The sequence below is a fragment of the Balaenoptera musculus genome, chromosome 13, assembly GCF_009873245.2.
Source record: "Balaenoptera musculus isolate JJ_BM4_2016_0621 chromosome 13, mBalMus1.pri.v3, whole genome shotgun sequence".
In the NCBI taxonomy this organism is placed as follows: Eukaryota; Metazoa; Chordata; class Mammalia; order Artiodactyla; family Balaenopteridae; genus Balaenoptera; species Balaenoptera musculus.
The window spans coordinates 89,914,347-89,929,657 of NC_045797.1; the positions used below are offsets into that span (position 1 = coordinate 89,914,347).

Genomic DNA, 15,311 nt, shown 5'->3' on the forward strand with positions numbered 1-15,311 from the left:
AACAGGACGTGCAGGAGTGTGGAAACAGGGGCGGAGGGAGAGAAGGACCTGACAATACACACGCTCAATTGAGATGAGTGACACTGATGTGAATGAGACTTTTTGTTGTTATAAATATTCAGTAAGTTTTCTGACACGAAAACAGTGCAGTATGAGTGATGAACTTAGAATCTTAAGCTGTGTGAGCCGTTCCTGCATCTGGAGAAGAACGTGGGGCCTGGGGGTGAAGCCGTGAGCAGACTCCTTCTCATGGGGGGTAGGGAAGACTGAGCAGATGTAGCATCTGGGGAGGGAGCAGTTAATAATTTAGTTTCAAATGAGAACCCAGGGAAGTTGTCAAATACACAAGGTAGCAGTGGAATGGCTCTGGGAATCACAGACAGAGTGAAAACGCATTCTATCGGCTCCACCCCCTCCACAAGCAGGGGTTACAAATGTGTTGGGGGTCAGGGGCACACAGTCATGAAGGGGAAACCCAGCCTCCAGCGCTCCTGTGATTTTAAAGCTGCTCTGAACTTGGCAAACTCTGCCTCTTGCTCCATCACGTCTGGTCCTGGGAGAAGGAAAGTGATGTAAGCATGTTTGAAAGTGCAGCCAACGAAAACTGCCTAAACCCTCTGTGTCTGAGGAAGGTTCCAACTCATTTCCTTTGATAAAACAAACTGCAGAGTGGAGCCCATTTTCTTCTCCAATCCAGAGATACTGTAGATCCTAGTCTTCCAAAGACTAAAGCTTTGTGGTCACTCCTTGTACTCAACATGGCTTATATATAGTCCACAAGAAAAAGGTAAGTGAGAGAGAATGGAAAAAATACAAAGACTTAGGATGTTGTGAGAGAGCGTAGCCTACACTGACAAAATTTATTATAAATACAGAGTAACTAAGCAGTGTGGTTCTGGTATTGATACTGACAATCAGAAAACAACCAAGGTCTCAGCAATAAACCCAAGACCAGGAAACATGCGCTGTGATCACAGTGACCGAGGACACGGGTTAGCACAACCGGTTACCCAGGAAAATGAATCTGGGTCCCAGCCTTTCACGTGTTCTACAAAAATAAGTATCATATGCTTTGGAGACCTAAAGTGAAAAACAAAGCTTAAAAATATTTAGGAAAAGAAACACAAGGAAACATCTTTATGAGCTTAGGATAAGAAAGGATTTCTTGAACCAGATCCTAAAACCACAGCCTCTACCAGAAAGAAATGGACACATTTGGCTACACCGAGATTAACTTCCACTTATCAAAAGGTAGCGTAACTATAACGAAAACGCACGCTGTAAACTGTGAGCAGAGATTTGAGACCCAAATTCAACAAAATATTAAACCCAAGTGTGTATGGAGCTTCCCAAGGGATCAGGAAGGAAAAGACAAACAGCTTTACAGGCAAAGGGGTGAAAGTGATGGATGCACGTCACGGAAGGGGAGAAAGCAAAGTAACCGCAAGCAGGAGAGGCAAACAGACCTCCTCAGGCAACCCGGGAGCAACCAGCAAATACCCCTGTGCTTGGAAAAATGAGCCCAGAGCATGGAGCCCTGAGAAGCCACGGCCACCTGGAATGCCCCTGCCGCTGAGACGGTGACCTGGGATAGCCGCCTGGGAAAGTAAGTTGTCGTTGCTTTGAAAATCAGACACTGGCATCATTTGTGCCCAGAAATTCTAGCTCTGGGTCTGTAGCCAAGAGATATTTATAAGCATGTTCATGGCAGCCCTGGTTTCAGTGACAGCAGACTAGAGTAAACCCAGAAACAAAAGCCAAGTGTCTAGCGATGATTGATAATCAGTAAATAAACTGCAGTATATTCACACAATTAAATATAATACAGAAAAAAACAAACAAGCAAAAAAGAACCAGGGACATACATAACATTTGTGGATCTCAAAAACATAATAGCAGGTAAAAATGTAAATCCCAGGAGGCTATGACAGAATAACATTTTATAAGGCTCAAAATGAAATGGTGTATTTTAGGGATCTATACATATGGATAAACTTTTTTTTTTTTTTTATCAAGCCAGTGACAAACTCAAGGTTCAGGATGCTGTTTATTTTGGGCAGGCCAGAAGATGGGATATGGGAGTGACACACAGGCGGCCGTATAAGCTGGGGACAATGTTCCTAGTACCGATTTGAGTCTTGAGTTCAGGGACATTTGTTTTATTATCCTGCTTCATAACTCACGTAGACCCTAAACGCAATTTTTAAATATCAAGAACTATATTAAAGGGTTAAAAATGGAAAAGAATGGTATTTTAAGAATGGACTGTGCAAACGTGAATCACTTCCTCTGGCTCCGCCTGCCGGTCAGGTAGGTGGTGGCCGGAAGGTGCGAGTGGATACGATTTCCAAGAAAACATTTTTTCAAGCTGCTTACAGGATTCTAATCCGTATCCACTAACGGCTCAGTAGTTGATGAGCCCGCACCCTGGACGCTGGCTCTTCTCAGGGCCCAGCCAGCCGGGCTCGGGGTCAGGCCAGGCCTCCCTGGGGGAGGGGGCGGCCGTCCAAGCCCAGGTCGCCTGCAGCCCTCCCTTTCTGCTCAGCTCTGGTTTTCTCGGGAAGGTGAAGATTTGGAGGATGATGGAAACTCACTGCAAATACACAGCATCACGCGTCCTAGGTGACTCCATTCGCTTGGGAATGAACCCCTTTCCCGTGAGTCTGGAGGAAGCTTCCTGAGGACAAACCCTGGCAGTTCCCACCGTCAGATTCCAAGGAAAATTGGAGCCACGACTCCGCATTCTACCTCAAACTTACGTACTCAGGCCTGTTCACGAGATATTGTGAGTTAGGAGCTGAAAGGACCCTACGGTGAAAGCCCAGGCGTCCACGTGGGAATAACGCGCACGCAAGCACATCCTACACCCATGTTTGCATCTCCCTCTGAAACGGGCAGTGAGGGCTTTTTCTAAATCTGCCAGGGGAGCTTCCAGTTAAATCCAAGATGAGGAGGAGCGAGCTTACCGTGTTGCTGGAGTTTCCGTTCAGATGCAAACCGCTGTCAAAGAGGGGTGACGAGGTCCCGCTGCCGGGCTCGCTGGACGGTCCTGGGGACCCTGCAAATGAAAACAGAGACTCACTGCAGATGGAGCCACCGGAAGAGTCGCAGCGCATTCCCTGCAGGTCCACCTACGGGGGTCACCTAAGGAGGTCCCCAGACAAGCCCCCGGGGGAAGCAGCTGCTGGTACGGGCTGTGCAGCCAGTGCTGGCCCCTCGCCGCCCGCCCACCATGTGGACGCCCCCGTCGGCACCCCGCAAAACGCCTGGCAGAAGGAGGGCAGGACCGGCTTCTCGCCGGGGCTGCACCAGGTCCGGGTGCAGAGAGACAGCGGCCGGTGCAAGCCGGTCCCCCGGCCCCCGGGGCTCCATGAACCTGCACTCCCCACCACTAAGATAACGAGGCTAATTTCCCAACACTTATTCTTGACTTTCCGATGTTAATTTTTATATTATTTATTTGTTTGACATTTTCTGATTATCTTTGCACTGCAAGTTGCTTTAGTGAAAAATAGAAAGACCAATCAGGTAAGTTTAAGGAAAGTGATATTTATAAAAAGAGGAAGCAGCTCTGGACTGGGGAGGGAGCAGGGAGCCGCCGCTGGGCCTGGAACACGGGTCCTGGATGAACAGAGGGTCCAAGTCGAGCGTCTGTCTCGGGCAAGTCAGGGCCCTTCCCAAGCACAGTCCTCTTTTCAGGATGCACAGGGATGGAAAGGGATCTCAGTCCCGTCGCTCCAGCACCAGGCGGGTCCTGTCCCCACCCTTCCGCCACCGCTCAGCCCCCTCTCTGCCCTCCACTGCGGCCCCGGACGCGCCAGGTGAGGTGGGGCAGCACCAGCTGCCCCCAAGCCTCGCCCGAAAGACCAGCGCCCCAGGTGGACAGCAGGCGTGGCAGCGGGCCCTCAGCGCACATCGGCCCTGACCACGTGCCCAGGACCCCTCGCGGGACCCCAGACGGGCGCCAGCGCCGCAGCCAGAAGGAGCTCCGCACCCCCTCCCCGAGTAGAGAGCCCTCCTCCCGACCACGACGCACCAGCAAGACCGACTCGGTGGCCCTGGGCCCCAGGTGCCGCCATGGGCAGGTTCACCCACTGCCCTCCTGACTCAGTCGGCAATTTCAGGGAGAAGCCAGTGACCCCGCATCTCCCGTTAACAAAATGGGCGACGGGAAGGACCCCGACGGGCTGTGTAGGGTCAGGGGTGCCCCGGCCGAAGCGGGTGCCAGCCTGATACACGGGTCCTTCATTTTCTTTTAGCTTGAAAATTTTCAAAGCCAGCGTTAGCCTTCAAAAGCCAACTACTCAGGGGATAAATCACATTAGGCAGAGGTTCCAAACTGGCAGGTGAAGCTGCGTCAGACCTGCAAATCGGTTTTGTCTGATCAAAGCCAAGGCATTGCATTAAAAATCCAGATTTCTTACTTTCTTGGAAAATGACAAAAAACTTTACCGGCGTAAAGTTCCCAGATGACGGTAACTGGCTGGGGCCGAGGGGGGTTCACAGCAGGGACCCCGGGCCCTCCTTGTCCTGTCCTGCCCAACCTCCACGTCAGGTCTGAGGGTCTGCAGGCACCAGCATCTCCCCGCACGCGGAGCAGGACGAGCACGGGTCACACACGTGTCACCAGCACCCGTGTCACTGAGGACAGAGTTGAAAGCCTCGCGATGTTGTTGTAGTTACTACTTCGACACACAAGCTTCAGGTGTAATTGTTATTCATTATTATCACCAGTTCACAGATGAGGAAAAGTAGTGGGATATCGTGCAAGTTACTTCTGTGATCTCACTTTTCTCCTTGAAAAGTCGTGAATGCGTTTGTGGGCGCACCTTCAAAGCAGCTGGCACAGTTCAGGTAAAGCAGGTGCTCCATCAACCTAATTTTCCTTTAAACTCTAGACAGGACAGCCAGAGCTTTAAACCGCTCGACAAAAATCAGACAGATTCATAGGTCTTCACACTGACGCTTCCAGGCCACCTCCAATGTCAGCGAACAGCTTCAGGAGGGAGGCTGTGTTCTTCTACGTCCTTACAACCCCACCCGAATGCCTTCTGGCCAGAATATGAGCGTGGGCAGCTTTTCCGTCCACTTGCTCCGGGGTGCTGCGACACACGTGGCACCCTGACTGTGCAGGTTCCCTGCTGTGAGAGTCAGAAGCATCTGGGAAATACAGGAAAGGAGACCCTTACAGACCCCTGAGCAAAATCCAGGGCCTGTTACAGGCCACCTGGGTGCTTGGGGAGGGGAGAGAAACACTGAGGCCGGCCCGGCAGCAGGACCAGTCGTAACAAGTAGGCAATGCTTCCCGCTTCCTCACTCCTGAGGAAAGAAGCACGTGAAGCTGATGTGGAATCCGAGGGATGCACTTCTGTGCACCCACTCCCACCCCCGTGTCCAGAGCGCCTGTGAGGCCCGACACGTCTGTAAAACACTCCACACCGCGTCCCTGCAGGCGGAGGAATGGACTGAACAGCTCCAAGAGGGCCTGAGAACATGACAACAACTTAACTCTGCTTGAACAGAGTTCTCACTGCATCTGAGCACCCAGCTGCCTTCCCGTTCTCCTAACCCTCCAAGCATCCTGCGACCAGCTCCCCACACACAGAACTGCTTCTGGGCCCAGAGTCCGTTCTGCCAGCACCTCTACCGACTTCTTACTGCATCTTCTATCTGCAGCTCCTTCCTGGTGGCATGTGTGTTACTTCCATAACTAGCTCATCAGTGACTTGGGAGCGAAATCAAAATATTCCTAATTTCCTTCATTCTCCAGATGCTCTCACTGGAGGGACCAACTCTGCCAAATCAACCCCGAGGGGAGGCTGAGTGAGTGAGTGAGTGGATTGTAACCTGACAGTCATTCACGCGCTCTAGGTTTCTATCAACTCACTGCTGGTGAATGAGCATCTTTTCATCTACATCCCCAAAGAGAAATCTGAACATTGTAATATTTTTTTCTGCTTATCACTACTTAAACCCGTTATTTTAAAAAAATCAGTGTCAATAATTATTAATAATAAAAATAGTGTCAAAAAACAACTCCTGGAAAAGAATACAACACAAATAGTTTCAATGAGTATTTACAAAAACACCTAACCTAAAAAAATGAGCTGTGATCTACAGGAGCTACGCTGACCTCGTGCAGGGCTGGTGGGGCGTGAGATGGTGCAGCTGCCGTGGAGGCAGCGTGGCAGGTCCTCAACAATCCGACCCAGACTTGCCATATGACACAGCACCTCCACTCGCAGGTGTGTGGCCGGGAGAACTGAAAACACGTCCACGTAGACCTGTACATGAACGCTCACACCGGCATTGCCACAACGGTCCCCAGGTGGAAACAAGCCACCTGCCCGTCGGCTGATGAAGACAGAAACAAAACACGGTCTCTCCAAATAATGGAAATTATTCAGTTAAAACAAGGAATGAAACACCTGCACAAGGGGTACCACGTGGATGAATCTGGGAAACATACCGAGTGAAGAAAGCCGACACGAAAGGCCCCACACTGCACGGCCCCAGTTACGCGAAGCGTCCAGAACAGGCAAATCCACGGGGACAGAAAGTGGATTCATGGTTTCCAGGGGCTGGGGGAGGGGATGATTGGTACAAAGTTCCTTTTTGGGGTGATGGAAATATTCTGGAATGGGGTAGTGGTGATGGCTGCACAGCACAGTGAAAAATTAAAACTGCCGAAGCACGCGCCTTAAAATGGTGAATTTTATGTTATGTGAATTCTATCTCATAAAAAGTCTAAGAGTCTGAATCTATGCAAAATAATCAAAGTTGGCAGTGACTGTCTCCAGAGGAGACCCCTCCCGCCTCCTGTGCCCTCCCGGACACACCGTCAGGTGAGCGCAGCTTTCTACACACAGAGGTGCCCGCCGGAGGGATGTCCAGGCAGGGCCGTGCACACGCCCCCCTAGGCTACACGGTGCTGTAAACGCACACGCGCCAAACACCTGGGCTCCAGGCGGACGCTTGGGATTGGCTGTCCGTGGGCCTTTTACCCTCTTCTGGAAGAATGACTGTGAAACCCCAGTAAACTCTTGTGCTGTGTACAGCATTTATTTCTCTTTGAACCTGTGGCCTGATTTCTCACGTTGGTCTTTTCAGAAGTCAGGACGTGTGATGAATCCTACTGATGTAGTTTCACACCCGTGGGGGGATTGCCAGTTTTCCTTAGATCGGTGAGCAGCGTGGTTTCCAGGTTGAGGTCTGATGGGGACAAAAATCGCGCTGCTGAAACCGATGTGCTCGGTTACTCAGGAAGATGGATGCGGAGCAGGGCCAGAAGTTCAATGGCCCTTTTTGTGACCGTGGATTCGAAGGTGAGATCGGGTCTCGGCAGCTGTCGTGGCCCCAGAGAGCTGGGCCAGGCCCGGGGGTGGCAGCAGAGGCTCCGAGAACAGGGGAACGATGGAAAAGAGAGAGAAGATACCAGCCATAAGGTCAGCCCAGGAGAGAGAAGCTGTTCCTTCATGTGAGAGAAAAAGCCGGAGAAAGAAGGGAAAAGAGAGGAGAGGGGCCCCGCGTGCCCGTGAGCCTGGACGGCGCTGAGCCGCCAGCAGAGCTGCAGCCCCTGGGCCCGACCTCAGCCCACAGCCCCTCTGGTTCCAAGGGCAGCACCCAACAGAGGCCCTGCCGCTACATCAAGGAAGGACGGTAACTTCATAAATTCTGTAAAGCCATGCGCCTGAGTAGAATCAGTCATAATACCTGTTTTGATTCACTTCCCTGCTGGATCACATCAGGTATAGTAGAGAATTACAAGCTCTGCAGGAAAACATGGGTGACGGTGACACATCACGGTGCAGATTTACTGTTCTTTCCTCTTTTACATTAAATATTTCTCATGTCAACATAGATATCTTAAATACAAACTTTGTTCCTAGATGTGTGCAATGTGCGTGTGTAGGTAAATACAGTCACGGTGAGGCGATCTGAGGAAGGCAACTTAGTTAATTCATTGACAAAGGGCCGTCTGGGGACGCCCTCTTCTAAAAAGTCTGTGGACAGGGCTTCCCTGGTGGCGCAGTGGTTGAGAATCTGCCTGCCAATGCAGGGGACACGGGTTCGAGCCCTGGTCTGGGAAGATCCCACATGCCGCGGAGCAACTGGGCCCATGAGCCACAATTACTGAGCCTGCGCGTCTGGAGCCTGTGCTCCGCAACAAGAGAGGCCGCGATAGTGAGAGGCCCGCGCACCACGATGAAGAGTGGCCCCCTCTTGCCACAACTAGAGAAAGCCCTTGCACAGAAACGAAGACCCAACACAGCCATAAATAAAAATAAATTAAAAAGAAAAAAAGTCTATGGACGGATTGAAGGGTAGGACGTCTTCGGAACATGCAATGCTGAGGCACTCTCCGCGTCTTTCCTCTCTCGGAATATGAGCCCAGGAAACGATCTACACTCCTGCCAGTGACATATCGTTTGGATAAACAATGTGCTGCCTGGCACCCTTGAACTTCTCCCCTCCCCCTTACCTAATGGGAGCTTCAGAAATGATGGTGCTTCCCTGAGATACTCGACAGTGACGGTCACTTCATCGCCAGCATTTCTCAAAAGATGCACCTGTCAATGTGACAAAAGACAGCTACTTTACCATCACAAAGCGACCAGCACAGAAATAGAAATAAATCCCTACACGTCTCGCCTGTCTCCCGAGAATTCAGTGTTTGTGATTACCTTTGAAACTCTGAAAGCCCTGCAAGCCTTACCTGCCATAACAAAAGGATGGCTGTATGTCCCCAGGTACAGGACTCCGGCACCTCAGCTACACACATGTTCACACGTCAGCAGAGGTTTGAGGCCAGGCTCCCTGCACACTCTACCCACGCCATCCCGGAAACTCAAGTCATGTGAGAAACCCGCGTGGAGCGCAAACGGACAAATTTCAGACACTGGCGACACACGCCAGCTGGTTAAGTGTGACACTGCAAACCGAAAATATGAGCTTCGAAGTTTAAACGACATTTTAGTTTTGGAGAAATCAACGGGCATCACTTCGCCCTTCTCGGCGGCAGTGCCACCATCGCCACGGTTCAGGCCCTTCCCCTGTAACCCAAAGAGCTCATTCCTTTAGCTCTAGGGTCAGCTTTTAACGCTCAACATTTGCCTCGTTTAAGCAAACGTGATTCACACACATTAGCCAAAGCCCGGAGTAAGAAGCTGTACGTGTGCGCGCCCCCAGCGTCCCATCGGGAACGCGTGCGATGCGTCCACGCGGCCCCGGCCCTCCCCTGAACACGCCCCTGCTGACGAGCTGCTTCTGCCTGGAGAGCCACAGAAACGCCTTTCCCGTCACCCCGGGGACGTTCTCCGTGTCCCCCGAGCCGGAGCTCCTCCCCTTTGCCTCGGCCCGTGAAACCCGCCAAACGCCCCAGCCCGGGTCAGCCGACGCGAAGGGGCGCCCCTGGCTCATCGAGCATCCGTCTGTCCTCCCGGGTCAGCCGACGCGAAGGGGCGCCCCTGGCTCATCGAGCATCCGTCTGTCCTCCCGGGTCAGCCGACGCGAAGGGGCGCCCCTGGCTCATCGAGCATCCGTCTGTCCTCCTCTCCCCGAGGCCCTGCGTCCACAGCCTCCTGTGCCATGGGCGCCGTAGTGTCTTTTCCATGTATCAAATCTCGTGACCCTGAGGCCTTTTCTCCATTTCACGCCTCACCAGGCGGGTGCCCTGGGAACCCTGAGGTGGGCCTACCCCGGCGCCCCTTCCCGAAGCCCCCTCGTCTCCTGCTGGGTGGGTGCAGGTGCAGACACGGGATGAAACGCCCCAGGGTCTGTCTTCCCGAAGTCAGGGCTGCCGCCCAGGCAGGGAGAAGGGGAGGGCTCAAAGCCTCCCACCAAACCCAGCAACGCGGCCACGGGACGGACATTCTGCTCGGACGACTCAACAGCTGGGCCCAGCTGGGACCACCCTCCGGCCGGCCCGAGGCCCCAGAGACAACAGCCATCGCCTCAGCTCCTCCAGGCCGTCAAGGGCAACGGCGCCCACGCGCCTCCTCCTCCGAGGGCGACCCAGGCCGGGTCTGACAAAACCGTGGTGTCACTGCGCCCTCTCCTCCTGCATCGAAGGGACCCCGAGCTGCAGCGCCGTCCTCTCCGGATGTGCCTGCCGCGAGGGTGTGGGTCACACCTGAGTAGGCGACGGCCGCCAAAGAAGCTGCCTCGTCCTGGGGGCTCATGGAGCTTTAAATTCAAGACCAGGGTGTCACCTGGACAGCACGAGCCTGAGATGTGTGCCCCTCTCTGCGGTCAAGTTCTCCCGCTGCTTCTGTTATGTGGGTCTGCCCACGTGTGCACACGCACACGCACACACACGCACCCCTACCTCAATAAGTGAGCATATATTTAACAACTTTACAAGTTTTCCTGGAGATAAAATGGAGTTTAAGGCATTAAAATCTATCTAATAAAGGCTAATTAGCCCCCAAAAGACTCGCTCACATATTTACACGGCTCAGTCCTTCAGCATTGTTCCCCAGGCCCTTGAAGAAACATCACTTTGGACAAGTTAATTTTATCCGAGAACAACAGTAAAGCATGAGGCAGGTGCACCTTTGATTAAAGAGTGGGCTTAACTTCAACGTATTATTATTTTTCAAATCCCAAGTGTCTACCTTGCCTTGATGCTTCCAGACTCTGAAATGCTTGGACAAGGCAAAGGTTTTACTTCATCACCAGTTTCTTTTTTTTCAATTTAGTTCAAAGTATGTATGTGTTGTCTGCAAAAAAATATTTTGACTACTGACCATTAATGCCTCCAAATTCAACGAATGACCTCAAAGCTATGTCTGCCCTTCAGACCACGACCTTCGGACTGACGGATGTCGGAAGGGAGCCTGACTCCACGCTCGGCTCTGGATGGTGGGGCCCCTGCTCCGCCTCAGAGAGACACAGACTTGCTTTTGCATCTATTTAAGACCAGCAATTCCGGCACCTTCCCGCCTGCGTCCCCGTCACCGGGCACGTCTGCTCTGCTCTGACAAAGTAGGTGCAGGTTCCGATTTCCCACCTCTGACTCACCTGCTGGGCCGCCGAGTTTTAACGGTGAGTCAGACATATTTCTTTTTTAGGAAGGATTCAACTCTCGTATGAATCTTCCCCAAGCTTTTAAAATGCCGCTCGAGCCATTTAAACTGCTGGGTGTCTCAGGTAAACTACGTGAGCTGCCACAACAAAAAGCCACAGGCTGGGGCTTGGACGACAGACACTCTCTGCCACAGTTCTGAGGCAGAGCCCACGGTCAGGGTGCCGGCCGGGTCAGGGCTCTGGTGAGGGCCCTCATCCTAGCTGCAGATGGCCACCTTCTCGCTGTGTCCTCACAGGGCACAGAGCGAGCTCTGGCGTCCCCCCCTTACACGGACGCTAATCCTACTGGACGGGGCCCCACCCTCATGACCGCATCTCCCTGGATTCTCCTCCGAAAGGCTCCTCCTCCTGACGTCATCACCCGGGTGTTACTGCTCCAACCTGTGAATCTGGGGCACAGACACTTGGTCCAGGACAGGGGCTGGCAGCCTTGCGGCCTCAGAGGAGTTTCTCCAGGGAGTCTCCAAAGTTGCCTCACCTGGGACGCCTTCCAGGGAGTGAAGAAATCATCCCATATGGTTATGACTGAGGAGCCAGCGCAGCTTTAAAATGTTGTAACTGAAATATGATGACTGGATATTTTAGAATAGGAAGTAACAAACAGATACACGATGAAAGGATGGGTGTCTTTCACATGCCAGAGCCCTGGATGGACACCTCAGACACACGGCTACTGGTGTATCTTGTGTGTCCTTCCAGAGATCGTCTACGCATTTGCGAGAACGCCTTCTCTCTTGAGGGCATTTTGGTGACATCTAGCAGAATTCACAATTTGTGTGCCTTTTGGCCCCGTGCCCACACGTGTAGGTACATGACCACGTGGGAACAAAGAGGCACATGCAGGAAAGCACACTACACCACGTGTACTGTCTGTCCACTTCTTTGGCCCTGTTTTCACGTCAATGGAACCATGTCCATTAGACGAATCACTCTCTTTGCCTAAAATCGAATCTGCAGTTCACCCCACGTCAGCACATAGACCCGTCCTGCTCCTTCACACGGGTGGTGGGCTGCACTTCACGAATGTCCAGGGATGAATCCCCCTCTGTCCTCCACCCGCATGTCTCTGCTGACAGGGTCACAACCCCCTGCATCACTAGCCCAACCTGCACCTTCACTAATATTTCTAGAATTCTTTTCAGAGCCTCTCTGTCCTGTATTATTACACGAGCAAACTTGGGATAAACTTTCGGTATTTTGAATGTCTCTTTTGCTTGTCCTCTACATTTTGTGATTCTTTAAAATGTGCACTTTCATCTTTATTATTTCCTTCTTTACCCTTGTGGGTCACTCTGTTGCTCTTTCTTCAAACTTTTGAGGTAAAAAATGGCGCTTTTTTGTTTACCTCCTTGCTTTCTAATGAACATACTTAAAAACTGTTAATCTTCCCCTAAGCATTACTTAGTTGTTTCCCATAATTTCTATATGAAGTGTTTCAACATTGTTCATGTCTGTATTTTTTCCTTTAGCTTTTCTTTTTATACAAGTGTAACTATTTTTATAGTTTCCAGATATGTGGAAAATTTTTAAAAGCAGTTTTCATTTTGCTTAGAGGACATAACCTATATTATGCTTATTCTTGGCTTCCTTTGTGGCCTGAACAATTGCTGTGAATGTTCCACGTGCTCTCAAGAGAATGTGGGTTTTATGTGGGACAAATATGCACAGGCTCACACCCCCTCACACACACTCACATACAAATACACAGGATCACACACACACATACAAATACATAGGCTCACACACACACACACACTCACATACAAACACATAGGCTCACACACACACAAATACAGAGGCTCACACACACACACAAATACAGAGGCTCACACACACACTCACAAATACATAGGCTCACACACACATACATACACACAGGCTCACACACACACTCACATACAAATACATAGGCTCACATACATACACATAGGATCACACACACACACACACACAGGCTCACACACACACAGAGGCTCACACCCCATCTCACACACACACACACACACACACACACACACACACACACTCGCACCCGCCGGCCCGCTGGCCCCTTGGCCGTCACCTGTGGGGTTGGTTCCCCCCCCGACCCCCCTCATTAACACCACCACTGTCGACGTCTGGACCGCTGCCTCCATGCTCTGCGCCAAGCCCCGACACCCACGCCTGTCCTTCTCACCTCCAGCTCCACGGACGTATTCCCTGGTCCCACCGAGACCTACCGCCTGCCGGTAACTTCCGCCCTCCCGGCCCTCGTGGTGCCGATGCCTTCACTACCTCTTTATTGCACTAAATCCCCAGATCCGCCCCCAGAGCCCTGGCTGCACACGTGCCTTCACCCCCGTCTGAGTGTGCTTCTACCTGACGGTGACCAGCGACCCCTGGGCTGGTCCACTCTGCACTCACGGACAGGTTCCCGGGAACAGGCCCTTCGACGTGGGCCCCGAGGCTCATCAGGCCTCCCCCGCCTGCCCATCTGCGTCCGGGCCCTTCTCTGCAGACACACAGGGGCCCGGCCATCACCCTGAACACACCCTCTGCCCCCAGCGGCAGGTGGCAGTGCCTGTGGTAAGAACCCAGGGATCCTCCCAGCTGCTTGGCATGGCGAACCGCATGCAGCTCAGTGTCTTCTCAACAGTGTTTTGCCTCTTTGCTATATGAATTTTCAAATGCTTCATTTGTAGAATCAGGACACTGTGAACATAGAGGCTATTTTGCTGTAAATGATTTCAGCGTCCGTACTGACAGCCACAGTGAGCAGGAAGGTTTCCTGAGACAAAGCACAGCAGTTCATGGAGCTGAGGCCCCCGCAGCCAGCGTCGACCCCACTCACAGCCCGAGCGCCACGGGGAGGTGAGCTGCCTGGTGTCTGACGGCCGAGGTGCCCGTCCTGCTGGCTGGCAAGGGAGCTCAAGGCACTCACTCCTGTGCGGTTCTGGAGAGAACTGCTTCAGGCGAGTGAGCGACTTCACCCCCTCATCGAACGACCCGTGAGCCCTCTCGCCTGGACTGCACCCTCCGCATTCTTCCGGGCCCGGAGGACTGCCGCCCTGGTCTGAGGGCAGGAGCGAGTCCTCCCAGGAGTCGGGAAACACCTTTTACCTGAACAGAGACAGAGCCACACTGTTCTCTCCTTTGGAAAATGAATTCACTCACTTCTGCCTAAACACACTACATTATTAGACAAACTAAACTTAACATATGCATTTATTCATTCTTAATATATATTTTTTACATTTTATATATTATATATAATTTTAGCGTGTATTCTTCGCTTTGCCAGGATTCTTTCAATATTTGAACCCCATGTTTGTATTCACATGAAGCCTATTTACAGGAGCCAGAGGACTGCTTCAGACCTGGAAGTGGTAACCGGCTATGCTTCCACTGACACTGGTTTCCTGAATCTGAAAGAGACAACAGGACCCTGGACGGCAGAGCCACAGAGGCAGCGGCAGGTAACCACCAGCACAGGTGGTCTGGTTCCCGTGATGGGCAGGAGGGCTGAGGGTGTGTTGTTGACTGATTGATCGTGGAGCCCTGAGGACTGAAATATCAATAGATGAGGAATATATTCCAGCTCTAATTGATCTGCGCAAGTGATAACTGTCTCCACCAGGCTGGCAGAGACCTGACCTGTTATCACTACACAGAGCCGTAGATTCTCCATCAGTGCTGAGAACCGAGCTGATTCATAGTTTCACCATCCCTTGAATAAAGGAGAGTCTAAGTCCATTTGCAGAAAGACTGCCAAACATTTTCTCTGCAAATATCCCCCCATCCTCTATACAAGGACATGCGGAACCAGTGACAGCTCTGTGAGAGCAACGCTTCCAGACGCCGGGTCTGCGCTGACGCCTGGACACCCAACACCTGCCCTGGTCCACGAGTCAGAACAGGATGCTGAGGTCGACCAGGTGACCGGTGTCCTTCGCCTTGGACCCACCTGACATCTGTCCCTAACACGTCCTGTGGTTCTCTTTCCCTTCCCTGAAGAGAGTATTGAACAGACATATTCCCTAACTGGTAGAATCTCCAGGCTAGTTTCCTGACTCAGGCCTATCAGGCGAGAAGGGTCAAGTGGGAACCCCCAGAACTGCTTCTCTGGGGTCAAACAGGAAACCACAGCCGTGCTGCATGGAAGACCTGGAAGACGCGGCCTCCTCCACCCCGCCAGCCAACTTAGGTACTTGGCCCCGGCAGAAAGCACGTGAGTTGCCAGTAAC

The 15,311-nt window shown here is 52.1% G+C and overlaps 1 protein-coding gene across 4 annotated transcripts in view; it reads right to left on the bottom strand.

Moving 5' to 3' along the window:
- Positions 1-15,311, bottom strand: part of SNTG2 (syntrophin gamma 2) — a 209,999-nt gene that overhangs the window by 96,151 nt on the left and 98,537 nt on the right. For all 4 annotated transcript variants that reach the window (XM_036872351.1, XM_036872350.1, XM_036872349.1 and 1 more), the window contains exons 7-8: positions 8,483-8,570; positions 2,967-3,058 (exon numbers count right to left, since the gene is read on the bottom strand). In XM_036872351.1, coding sequence (XP_036728246.1) covers positions 2,967-3,058; positions 8,483-8,570 — 180 coding nt within the window. The remainder of the gene's footprint in view (positions 1-2,966; positions 3,059-8,482; positions 8,571-15,311) is intronic.